The sequence below is a fragment of the Mytilus trossulus genome, chromosome 3, assembly GCF_036588685.1.
Source record: "Mytilus trossulus isolate FHL-02 chromosome 3, PNRI_Mtr1.1.1.hap1, whole genome shotgun sequence".
In the NCBI taxonomy this organism is placed as follows: domain Eukaryota; kingdom Metazoa; phylum Mollusca; class Bivalvia; order Mytilida; family Mytilidae; genus Mytilus; species Mytilus trossulus.
This window is the reverse complement of record NC_086375.1, coordinates 4,846,940-4,860,988: the sequence shown is the minus strand read 5'-3', so window position 1 is coordinate 4,860,988 and position 14,049 is coordinate 4,846,940. Positions and strand designations below refer to the sequence as shown.

The 14,049-nt window shown below is 33.4% G+C and overlaps 1 protein-coding gene and 1 long non-coding RNA gene across 2 annotated transcripts in view; one reads left to right on the top strand and one right to left on the bottom strand.

The window, feature by feature from the left end:
* The first annotated feature begins 3,100 nt into the window (after positions 1 to 3,100).
* On the top strand, positions 3,101 to 8,701 carry LOC134709183 (uncharacterized). The gene is made up of 4 exons (XR_010105912.1): positions 3,101 to 3,470; positions 6,250 to 6,331; positions 6,765 to 6,866; positions 8,447 to 8,701. It is a non-coding gene; the product is annotated as an uncharacterized LOC134709183 (long non-coding RNA).
* A 188-nt stretch (positions 8,702 to 8,889) lies between these two features.
* Positions 8,890 to 14,049, bottom strand: part of LOC134709897 (ectonucleoside triphosphate diphosphohydrolase 5-like) — a 29,151-nt gene continuing 23,991 nt past the window's right edge. Inside the window, exon 14 of the mRNA XM_063570024.1 lies at positions 8,890 to 8,984. Within this exon, the coding sequence (XP_063426094.1) occupies positions 8,890 to 8,984 (95 nt within the window). The remainder of the gene's footprint in view (positions 8,985 to 14,049) is intronic.

Sequence of the window (14,049 nt, the reverse complement as noted above, 5' to 3'; positions counted from 1 at the left end):
CTGAAAGTGTCTGAATTGTTCTGAAATTGTCAGAAATATATCCAAGAATGTAAGACGAATTAAAAATCTGTATGTATCAGTAAGAGTATGATTCAGACAAATTCAGAATTTCTGAAAAATGTCTTAATTTTTCTAAGTGTGTCAGAACTATGTTTAATAAATTGTTTACACAGAGATGACCAATTTTTTTTGTTATGCTGACACTAAAATGTAAATTTTGAAATCAAAATAGTTAAAGTTTTACATGTAAGTAATGCAAAATATTCAAAGTCAATGAACCATGACTGAAGGTATTATGGGCTGAACAATCTCCATGAAAATGAAAATTTGCCATATGCATACCAATTATCAATAGACAATGACAGATTGAGCAGGGTCAGATTATCTCCATGGAAATGAGATGTAGCAATACCAGATTAACTGCATACCAAATATCATTTACATATCACAATATGTTCCCAATGCATTAATTAACCTTATCACAAACTAATTCAGTTGTAAACTAAGCAAAAGTTTCAAAATCTTCAGACCATGACTGAGGGGGTAGGGTCAATTAATCTCGATGGAAATGAGGATGTATGTACTATGCTAGTTCAACTAGGGGTTCCCCATAAAGTGACCTAATCACAAACTAATACATGAAGACTTAGCAAACGTTTTAAAGTCAATAGGCCATGGCAGTTGGTGCAGGATCAAATAATTTTCATGGAAATGAGATGCACCAATGCTAGTTCAAATGCATACCAAATAACATTGACTAACACCAGTGGTTCCCCTTTAACTCAGGCCTTATCAAACTAATACATGTTAACTAAGCAAGATTCAGTCACAAATTAACTTGTAATTCGATGTTCAAAGCCACCCTCTGATGCTGGAAACAGCATATACATGTACATATGTCTCGATTTTCGGTTTCTTCAAGGAGAGACAAAACTGTAAGAATTATCTTTTCTGTATTGCCGTGTATAACGAAATTTGCAATGTGCAAAAATATCAACGATAACTGAACAAAAGGGATGTCATTTTGTAAATTAGATAAAGAGAAATTTCGTTCTCAGCAATTATAGATATAGGAAGATGTGGTGTGAGTGTCAATGAGACAACTCTTCATCCAAATAACAATTTATAAGAGTAAACCATTAAAGGTCAATGTAAGGCCTTCAACACTGTTTCATTGCATTTAAGAAATATGTTTCTCCGTGAAATAGGACCCCATTGATTTATTCGAAATTCTAAGAAGTGATCCGTTTTAGGTATAGCTAAGCTGGGAACAGTATATCTAACGTTAATATATATGTTCCTGAGCTAAGGTATTACTAACTCCATGCATCTTCATTCATTTATTTCTTAGTTATCACGAAGAACATACTAGTCCTCAGATTATCGTATTTATCATGAAAATTCGGATCTGATCTAATTGATAATTACCCATTGAAAACTGCACAGTATATATGGCCTGAGAGCCACTATAGACCCCCATTATGTTGATGCTCTTTCGAGTTCAAAACAGATGCTGTCCAACAAAAGAAAAGCTTAGCGTGAAGAATGTGTTCGGACGATTACAGACAAGAGGAAAAAAGAAAATATGGAATATTCGTTGTCGAGTGTTAATAAAAAATTAAATACTGATGTCTGCATGGGTTTTTTATATTTAAAAAAGTAAATGGTTTCTATGTGTGTCTCACACTTTTGCTGCAGCCAGAGTAAATGTGCAATGTTGTTTGCCATACGTCCCGACTTCGCCGGTGAGTTACCATTTGATTTATACGGGAGGCTAGGATGAAACATGTTGTCCTGTATTTTATTTCACGTGTTGTAATATCTCTTTCCTGCATGCGTTCTTATATATTCGCTCTTATCAGTCATCAGTCCTGCCATTTTCTTATCCTGACCTTTTTATAAAAAAATTCGTCCTGCCTGTTTTTCTCGACTTTTTTTTGTAACTGATTACATCCCAACCCTCCCCCTGAACATGAAATGATAGTTTTTTATTGGAAAAATTACGGGAATGTGAAAAAAAAGATTAAGCCAAGTTTCAGTGATTTCATTCCAATGTCGTATTTCTTTTTTAAAGAAAATTTCGGCACTGCTTTCAACAGCAATGTTCTGTTTTCAATAAATTCAACAAATATCAGTTAAAGTTTGGGTGAAAAACCAGTTTTCATCAGATTCAGATCGCCCGTTATTCACTGACAAGTTTAAAAATTCCAACAAAGTACCTTTTTCCAGTGCCGTAGATGTAGATGAAAGATAAAATCATTGATCTACTAAGTAAAGGTCAATTCCGTTTTAAAAAGGTAATTAGTATATATTTGTTTAGGGGCCAGTTGAAGGACGCCTCCGGGTGCGGGAATTTCTCGCTGCATTGAAGACCTGTTGGTGACCTTCTGCTGTAACAGCCAATGGCGTTTTTTTAAATGATTTGTGTATTGCATTAACTATACAATCTGCTGCTTGGGCGTTGGAACTTGACATCGCTTACGAAATAGATAACTGACATCGAAGTACCAAAGCGTGTCGACTGCACCAGGTTAGATTGGTGAGAAATTAAGATATCGGGTTAACTGCTTACTTGATTGACAGGAATCAATTATCGTTGAGGCTCCTGTAGGGAAAATATGATTACATTGTTAAAAGTTGCCATTATTACAAAGTGGAGTATATAAGAATACGACCAGTTCTCACAGGGACAGTCACAGTATACTAACGATTTTTTACCCGACCAGATTTAAAGTTCGTGACGTTTTTCTCGCAGCGAGTCGGTTTGTAGGTTAATTGTTTTTATGACAAATGCAGCCCTAAAAATCCCGTTTTTTTGTCCGTTTGTTTAACTTGCTACGTAAAAATACGTCTGTGGTAAAAACCTAGGACTATTACAATAACAGTTAGTATAATAGTTCCAGTAAATACACTATAAACGTATATAAGGGGGCATATATAACGTCCGTTTATAAATTAGGCTGCCTATAAATTATTCCATATCAGTAGACGGATACTTATAGTGGTTGAAAACCTCCATAAATTAATCATACAAGACCGCTGAGACAACTATAGCACGTGTGTTATATTAGTTTCAGAAATAAAGTAAAAATTTCCTTGTACGATATATTTATTCTCGGCGTGCGATTTCATGGTAATCGGTGAACGTAATCGTCTATAATCCGGAAAATGATCCGGAGTTGGTTTTCATGTTAGATCTAGATCGTGTGACGCAGACAACGTTTGAACGCTGCAGGACAGATATTTTAAAGATAACAACGAGAACCTTTGTATGTATTGTATAACAGCTTGATATAAAGGAAAAAATGACGTCTGCCATTCAGAAGATGGTTTTTAACTTGCCCAGGAAATTGACTACAACTTGTAAACTGTCAGTGTAAATCCAAACGCACATACAAGACAAATATCCACAACTGCAAGTGACAACAGTTACAGGCTATACAAAAATCAGTGCCAATAACGATCATGGGGTATGAATATGTGTCCATTTCAATGCTAATTTTTGAATTTGGAAACGGCCATTTAATATTGTGGGTGGGGCAGGGGATTTGAAAATTGAATAATCTTGTCCTGCCCTATGTCCTGCGTCTGGCAAGGCTATTTTTTTTGGGGGGGTGGGGGGGGGGGGGGGGTGCCTTCCTACGACGGCGTCACAGAAAAACATAAAATAGCCTTGCCAGATGTTATAATTATTTGGATGATCCAAATAATTATAACATCTGGCCCGGCCCAATGCCTGCCTATGACATCGTCCTAGTCCAAATAATTATGACGTCTGGCAAGGCTTTTTAAAAAAATTTCGGGGACACCTTCTTACGACTGCGTTCCAGAAAAAAATTAAAATAGTCTTGCCAGATGTTATACCGTTATTATTTGGACTAATGTCGTCCCAGAAAAAAGATAAAATAGCCTTGCCAGACGTCGTAATTATTTGGACTAGCCTTGCCTTTAAAGATATCAGAATGAAAAATTACTTTACACACCAAAATAAAGGATATTTATAGTATAACTAATCGCCATATTTGAATATAAAAAATAAGACAACGTGTGACCGAACGTCGCATGGATTAAACAAGTGCGTAGCACGAGTTTAATCCATAGCGGCGTTCGGTCACACGTTGTCTTATTTTTGATATTCAAATACGGCGATTAGTTATACTTTTTATTACATTGGCTCATGGTTTTTTTTATGAAATTAATGTAGAAAATGTAAGGAACTATATGTTTTTACTACGCATTCACAATTTGTTTTGATCCGACGTTATCGACGTCCTGACAACGCCTATTGTTGTATGACGTCAGAGAGTGAAATAACCACGTTTATTTCACATGTGAAATAATCGGTTTTTATTTAACTGGGAAATCAATGTAATTTATTGCAACCAATGTAATAATTACAACTATCTTTTTAAACAACTAAAAAATAAAACAATCAGGAATCACAAAATACATATTCCAAAATTAATCGTGCCTCCTCCTGTGACAGAATATCAAATGGTCGTTTCCTTATAGTCAGATTATACTATGCAAAATTAAAAACAACAATGAACATGTAATTATAAATTATATGGGTAAACATAGTCCAAATAATTATGACATCTTGAAAGGCTATTATATTTTTTGTTGTCAAGGAAAAAAAATATAATAGCCTTTCAAGACTTCATAATTATTTGGACTACGGGAATCGGGTAAACATAGTCGAAATAATTATGACGTCTGACAGTATAAAAAAAAGAAGATCTGGTATGATTGCCAATGAATCAACTCTTCAAAAGAGACCAAAATGGACAGAAATTAACAATAATATTAATAGGTTACTGTACAGCCTTCAACAATGAGAAAAGCCCATAATGTATAGTCCACTATGGAATCACACTTTATTTTGAAATGACAATATCTTAATCAATAAATGCATGAAATAATTTCTGACTTTACAGAACTTATTACAATTACCAATATACACCTTCTCACTATTTGTGGACATCACAGTGGTTCCCGTAAAGTTTTGAAGTCATAATACAAAACATCTGACACCACAATAGAAAAGTGATAGTTGTATGATACCAATAGTTCATGAGAGACAGATTCTTGGGTCAGCCAGGAATAGCCATAAGCTGTATACAAATAAGAAAATGTGGTATGATATGCAATGAGACAACTCTCCACAAGAGACCAAATGACACAGACATTAACAATTTTAGGTCACTGTATGGCCTTCAACAATGAGCAACACCCGTACCAAATAGACGACTATAAAATGCCCCAAAATGACAAATGTAAAACAACTCAAATAAGAATTAATGTACAAAAAAAAAGAAGGAAAAACAAATATGTTAAGCATCAACAAACGACAACCACTGAATTAAAGGCTCCGGACTCTGGAAAGGCACATACATACAGAATGTGGTAGGGTTAAACACATTTATAGCAGGAATTCCCCTCCCCCTAAACCTGGGACAGTTGTGTAACTACACAAAAGAATAAACTATAAAAATCTGTTAAACAGTTGCTAAACTCATCAGATGGATACAAATAAAATACAACTACCGGTAGCAAAAACAGAGTGGACGTGGCTGGGGTACTTGTATATCCAAACAAAAAGATACTAAGTACAGATCTGAGAGTACTTAAAGTTACGGACAGCTAGTTCAAAGCCACTAAAAACTAGGGCCCCGGGATCCGCCTATGAAACCTATACCATGTATTATAGCAATAATTGGTCTTGACAATCCTGACAAGAACATTTACAATATGAAACGATTCAATTTAAAAAATTTAAAGTCCAATTTATTACAAAACAGTAAACGAAAACAAGACATAATTGACAGTACACGAAACAACAACCTGAACCACTCTCAACTACAGGCTTCTGACTTTGGACAGGCACATATAGAATGTGGAGGAATTGAACTGAATTTGTGTGCACCAAACAGGAAAGTGGTGTTATGACACAATATTTTAACAAACTATGCAAAACATTAAAAGAAAAACAAATATAACAAACAGCAAAACACAAGAACCGCTCAATTACAGGCTCCTGACTTGGTACAGGTACAATAGAATATAGTAGGCTATTAAATCAATACCTACATGTACCTACCATTACTTTTTTTTTTTTTTTTAAATTTAATTGAACAGTTAAATGTGCATGTGTTTAAAATAATATTTAGTATGGTTTTAATTGACTTATAACAAAATCAATTTTTATACAATGTACCAATAAAAAACAATATTCTCTTCTTTTTTAAGAACTGAGCCATTTGAAGTTGGATGAAAGATGATCTGCATCATTGTGTTTATGATAATGTGGAAAAGTACCAATTGTTTTGAGGTAAGAATGTCAGAGATGAGACACAGCAACCTTTCAATTTATAAGAATATACAAATATTTACTTTTTTGCTTTACATCCAGTGGCAAATACAATGTACTTCACTTAGATATTCTTACCTTCGGTTTATATATATTGCCGTTGTTGCACAGGTTACTTATGCATTAATCTATTTAAAATCACAGTAAGGGCTGTTCTGTTCTAAGTGAAAGGGTCGAAAGACACTTTTTGTTTTAAATCAACACTGATAAAACTTTTAGTTGATTGTATTTCCAATATCTTTCTTTAAAAAAAAACCACAACCCATCAAATTTTGATAAGTCTTTTCTGATGGCTTTTTTTGAATTTCACTTTAAGACAACTGTTGAATATTTTATACGAGTTCATAAATTTAGGTGTCAGTATTGATACTAATATTTTAATTTAACTTTTTAGAATTGGTTCCACAGATGTCAGTGAAAGAGACTAACGACTTAATGTACATGTTTTTGAACAGAACTATTAAAAAGAAAAATGGTGCAAAATCAATTGAATCTGGTATGTACATGCTTTAGTTTTAATAGCCTAAAAATAAGCTGTAAGTGTGGAATGTTTTCCAATGAGACAACTATCTACTATATGAATGCAGTACAAATGTAGATGAGAACAATGATAGCTAATGGTCACCATACAGCCAATACCTTAAATTAATTTATGACGCTGACACATATATTTGAAATAATGAATTCCTACATCAATTATACAGCAAGCAACTAACGAAGTTGCAGAGGATATAATGCTTTTGACCTGTCTCAGTCTATCTGTCTGTCGGTCTGTCCATCCGTCAGTTCATCAGTCCCGTTTCTTGTCATCGCAACTTCTCTCAAACCACACAACAGAATTTCATAAAACCTTTTTAGATAATAAGGACATATAATGCAGTTGTGCATATCAACAGGAAATTATAAATTCTTTTTCTAGGAGTTATGCCCCTTTGAACTAATTTTCTTTAATGTACTAGTACTACTGCAACAGTTTGTCATCATAACTCCTCTGAAACCACACAACAGAATTTCATGAAACTTTGTAGATAATAAGGACATACATCATGAAATTATGATTCAATTTTTTTTCTAGGAGTTACGCCCCTTTGAACTTATTTGCTTAATATACTTCTGCAACAGTATGTCATTGCAACTCCTCTGAAACCACATAACAGAATTTCATGAAACTGTGGATAATAATAAAGAAATACTATGTAGTTGTGCATATTGACCAGAAATTGTGATTCAATTTTTTCTATAGAAGTTACGCCCCTTTGAACTTATTTGCTTCAATGTACTACTGCAACAGTTTGTCATTGCAACTCCTCTGAAACCACACGACAGAATTTCATGAAACTTTGTAGATACGGTAATAAGGACATATAAGGAAATTATAATTCAATTTTTTTATATAATTTTAATCTTGCACTTATTTTATTTCTCCAATGAAAATGTGGGGATGTGGGGTATGTGAGCGAAATCACTATAAAGGTTCTTTAATTGCATATTCATTAAAACTAATCATGCTAATACATTAAACTATAAATAAACCAAAAATCAGCATGATATTCATTTGATTATAGATTCCTTAAGGATTCCTAACAACTAATTATGAGGTAAAGGTCAAAGATTTTAAAAGTCAACTGAATTTGTCCCAAAAATTGGTTCCCAAGTACTTGATAAAATACATGTATTGCATATGGGATTGAAGAATTGCATAGATATATGACCATTTATAATTAAAAATTAATTAAAATTTTCTTGATACTAGGAAGTTGTGTATTTGTTAATGGCAAAGTTCCATTCAAAGAATGTTTTGTTTTTCTAATGTTAATTAAATACAGAAAAATAGCACTCATACATGTCATGTGGCAATTCATGCCAGATTTTTATAAAATGTATACCAATGGCTCACATCATCAATGTCAAGGGTTGGATTTAGGGAAATGAGAAGAAATATCATAGTGATTTAGTTACAGTTTCAAACAAGAATTTGTGGAATTTTAGTTATTGTCCCTGGGCAGACAAGAAAAATGCAACACAAGAGACATTGAAGTTCTGTTCTTTTATTAGCTTGTTTTTTTATTTACTCAGGTCACAAGAGAGATGGAGACCTCGAGAGACAGAAAAAGAACAGACCAGGGAATCACAGATCCATATCAGATAATAAAATTAAATTGAAAATTTAAAGTTTGAATTTTATGTTATTGAAACTATTAATCTACAAACTTCCTGAAAATTTGGATTTTATTTATTATTGAATAGAGGCTAAGGGTATTTGACCATCATCAATGTGCTTACACATTGATTTTCATTCAACTTTAAGAACTTCTTTTTAGGTTTTTAGGGGAATATCTTTTGTATAAGTTACAAAGTTTTGTATGGATATCCACATTCTGAATGTTTTCTGAATATATTTCTGAATCTGTCTGAATCCATCTGAATGTTGTCTGGATATTTCTGAATGTTATCTGGATATTTTTGAATGTGTCTGATTATTTCTTAATCTTTCTGATTAAATTCAGATTTTTCTGAATTCATTCTGAATATTGCCTTAATTCATTCTTACATAATTCTGATTTTTGTCTGAATGCTATTCTGATTTTTGTCTGAATGGTTTTCTGATTCCTGTCTGAATGTGCGAATGAAAATTCTGAATTTTTCCATAATAGTCCGAAATCCAGTAAAAATTCAGACATTTGCATTAATGAACACATTTTTAGCTATTCAGACATTATTCAGAAAAAAATAAGAAAAATTAAGAATACTTGTCAGACAGAATTCAGACACTATTTTTTCATGAGGGTAGTAATGAATACATATACAGTAAATCTAACCCTCTAACGACCTCCTAAACACCTTTATTAACTTGTACTTACGGTTACTTTTGTTTTTGACCTCAGTCTGTAACCATCATGTAGTAATGAATACATATACAGTAAATCTAACCCTCTAACGACCTCCTAAACACCTTTATTAACTTGTACTTACGGTTACTTTTGTTTTTGACCTCAGTCTGTAACCATCATGTAGTAATGAATACATATACAGTAAATCTAACCCTCTAACGACCTCCTAAACACCTTTATTAACTTGTACTTACGGTTACTTTTGTTTTTGACCTCAGTCTGTAACCATCATGTAGTAATGAATACATATACAGTAAATCTAACCCTCTAACGACCTCCTAAACACCTTTATTAACTTGTACTTACGGTTACTTTTGTTTTTGACCTCAGTCTGTAACCATCATGTAGTAATGAATACATATACGGTAAATCTAACCCTCTAACGACCTCCTAAACACCTTTATTAACTTGTACTTACGGTTACTTTTGTTTTTGACCTCAGTCTGTAACCATCATGTAGTAATGAATACATATACAGTAAATCTAACCCTCTAACGACCTCCTAAACACCTTTATTAACTTGTACTTACGGTTACTTTTGTTTTTGACCTCAGTCTGTAACCATCATGTAGTAATGAATACATATACAGTAAATCTAACCCTCTAACGACCTCCTAAACACCTTTATTAACTTGTACTTACGGTTACTTTTGTTTTTGACCTCAGTCTGTAACCATCATGTAGTAATGAATACATATACAGTAAATCTAACCCTCTAACGACCTCCTAAACACCTTTATTAACTTGTACTTACGGTTACTTTTGTTTTTGACCTCAGTCTGTAACCATCATGTAGTAATGAATACATATACAGTAAATCTAACCCTCTAACGACCTCCTAAACACCTTTATTAACTTGTACTTACGGTTACTTCTGTTTTTGACCTCAGTCTGTAACCATCATGTAGTAATGAATACATATACAGTAAATCTAACCCTCTAACGACCTCCTAAACACCTTTATTAACTTGTACTTACGGTTACTTCTGTTTTTGACCTCAGTCTGTAACCATCATGTAGTAATGAATACATATACAGTAAATCTAACCCTCTAACGACCTCCTAAACACCTTTATTAACTTGTACTTACGGTTACTTTTGTTTTTGACCTCAGTCTGTAACCATCATGTAGTAATGAATACATATACAGTAAATCTAACCCTCTAACGACCTCCTAAACACCTTTATTAACTTGTACTTACGGTTACTTTTGTTTTTGACCTCAGTCTGTAACCATCATGTAGTAATGAATACATATACAGTAAATCTAACCCTCTAACGACCTCCTAAACACCTTTATTAACTTGTACTTACGGTTACTTTTGTTTTTGACCTCAGTCTGTAACCATCATGTAGTAATGAATACATATACAGTAAATCTAACCCTCTAACGACCTCCTAAACACCTTTATTAACTTGTACTTACGGTTACTTTTGTTTTTGACCTCAGTCTGTAACCATCATGTAGTAATGAATACATATACAGTAAATCTAACCCTCTAACGACCTCCTAAACACCTTTATTAACTTGTACTTACGGTTACTTTTGTTTTTGACCTCAGTCTGTAACCATCATGTAGTAATGAATACATATACAGTAAATCTAACCCTCTAACGACCTCCTAAACACCTTTATTAACTTGTACTTACGGTTACTTTTGTTTTTGACCTCAGTCTGTAACCATCATGTAGTAATGAATACATATACAGTAAATCTAACCCTCTAACGACCTCCTAAACACCTTTATTAACTTGTACTTACGGTTACTTTTGTTTTTGACCTCAGTCTGTAACCATCATGTAGTAATGAATACATATACAGTAAATCTAACCCTCTAACGACCTCCTAAACACCTTTATTAACTTGTACTTACGGTTACTTTTGTTTTTGACCTCAGTCTGTAACCATCATGTAGTAATGAATACATATACAGTAAATCTAACCCTCTAACGACCTCCTAAACACCTTTATTAACTTGTACTTACGGTTACTTTTGTTTTTGACCTCAGTCTGTAACCATCATGTAGTAATGAATACATATACAGTAAATCTAACCCTCTAACGACCTCCTAAACACCTTTATTAACTTGTACTTACGGTTACTTTTGTTTTTGACCTCAGTCTGTAACCATCATGTAGTAATGAATACATATACAGTAAATCTAACCCTCTAACGACCTCCTAAACACCTTTATTAACTTGTACTTACGGTTACTTTTGTTTTTGACCTCAGTCTGTAACCATCATGTAGTAATGAATACATATACAGTAAATCTAACCCTCTAACGACCTCCTAAACACCTTTATTAACTTGTACTTACGGTTACTTTTGTTTTTGACCTCAGTCTGTAACCATCATGTAGTAATGAATACATATACAGTAAATCTAACCCTCTAACGACCTCCTAAACACCTTTATTAACTTGTACTTACGGTTACTTTTGTTTTTGACCTCAGTCTGTAACCATCATGTAGTAATGAATACATATACAGTAAATCTAACCCTCTAACGACCTCCTAAACACCTTTATTAACTTGTACTTACGGTTACTTTTGTTTTTGACCTCAGTCTGTAACCATCATGTAGTAATGAATACATATACAGTAAATCTAACCCTCTAACGACCTCCTAAACACCTTTATTAACTTGTACTTACGGTTACTTTTGTTTTTGACCTCAGTCTGTAACCATCATGTAGTAATGAATACATATACAGTAAATCTAACCCTCTAACGACCTCCTAAACACCTTTATTAACTTGTACTTACGGTTACTTTTGTTTTTGACCTCAGTCTGTAACCATCATGTAGTAATGAATACATATACAGTAAATCTAACCCTCTAACGACCTCCTAAACACCTTTATTAACTTGTACTTACGGTTACTTTTGTTTTTGACCTCAGTCTGTAACCATCATGTAGTAATGAATACATATACAGTAAATCTAACCCTCTAACGACCTCCTAAACACCTTTATTAACTTGTACTTACGGTTACTTTTGTTTTTGACCTCAGTCTGTAACCATCATGTAGTAATGAATACATATACAGTAAATCTAACCCTCTAACGACCTCCTAAACACCTTTATTAACTTGTACTTACGGTTACTTTTGTTTTTGACCTCAGTCTGTAACCATCATGTAGTAATGAATACATATACAGTAAATCTAACCCTCTAACGACCTCCTAAACACCTTTATTAACTTGTACTTACGGTTACTTTTGTTTTTGACCTCAGTCTGTAACCATCATGTAGTAATGAATACATATACAGTAAATCTAACCCTCTAACGACCTCCTAAACACCTTTATTAACTTGTACTTACGGTTACTTTTGTTTTTGACCTCAGTCTGTAACCATCATGTAGTAATGAATACATATACAGTAAATCTAACCCTCTAACGACCTCCTAAACACCTTTATTAACTTGTACTTACGGTTACTTTTGTTTTTGACCTCAGTCTGTAACCATCATGTAGTAATGAATACATATACAGTAAATCTAACCCTCTAACGACCTCCTAAACACCTTTATTAACTTGTACTTACGGTTACTTTTGTTTTTGACCTCAGTCTGTAACCATCATGTAGTAATGAATACATATACAGTAAATCTAACCCTCTAACGACCTCCTAAACACCTTTATTAACTTGTACTTACGGTTACTTTTGTTTTTGACCTCAGTCTGTAACCATCATGTAGTAATGAATACATATACAGTAAATCTAACCCTCTAACGACCTCCTAAACACCTTTATTAACTTGTACTTACGGTTACTTTTGTTTTTGACCTCAGTCTGTAACCATCATGTAGTAATGAATACATATACAGTAAATCTAACCCTCTAACGACCTCCTAAACACCTTTATTAACTTGTACTTACGGTTACTTTTGTTTTTGACCTCAGTCTGTAACCATCATGTAGTAATGAATACATATACAGTAAATCTAACCCTCTAACGACCTCCTAAACACCTTTATTAACTTGTACTTACGGTTACTTTTGTTTTTGACCTCAGTCTGTAACCATCATGTAGTAATGAATACATATACAGTAAATCTAACCCTCTAACGACCTCCTAAACACCTTTATTAACTTGTACTTACGGTTACTTTTGTTTTTGACCTCAGTCTGTAACCATCATGTAGTAATGAATACATATACAGTAAATCTAACCCTCTAACGACCTCCTAAACACCTTTATTAACTTGTACTTACGGTTACTTTTGTTTTTGACCTCAGTCTGTAACCATCATGTAGTAATGAATACATATACAGTAAATCTAACCCTCTAACGACCTCCTAAACACCTTTATTAACTTGTACTTACGGTTACTTTTGTTTTTGACCTCAGTCTGTAACCATCATGTAGTAATGAATACATATACAGTAAATCTAACCCTCTAACGACCTCCTAAACACCTTTATTAACTTGTACTTACGGTTACTTTTGTTTTTGACCTCAGTCTGTAACCATCATGTAGTAATGAATACATATACAGTAAATCTAACCCTCTAACGACCTCCTAAACACCTTTATTAACTTGTACTTACGGTTACTTTTGTTTTTGACCTCAGTCTGTAACCATCATGTAGTAATGAATACATATACAGTAAATCTAACCCTCTAACGACCTCCTAAACACCTTTATTAACTTGTACTTACGGTTACTTTTGTTTTTGACCTCAGTCTGTAACCATCATGTAGTAATGAATACATATACAGTAAATCTAACCCTCTAACGACCTCCTAAACACCTTTATTAACTTGTACTTACGG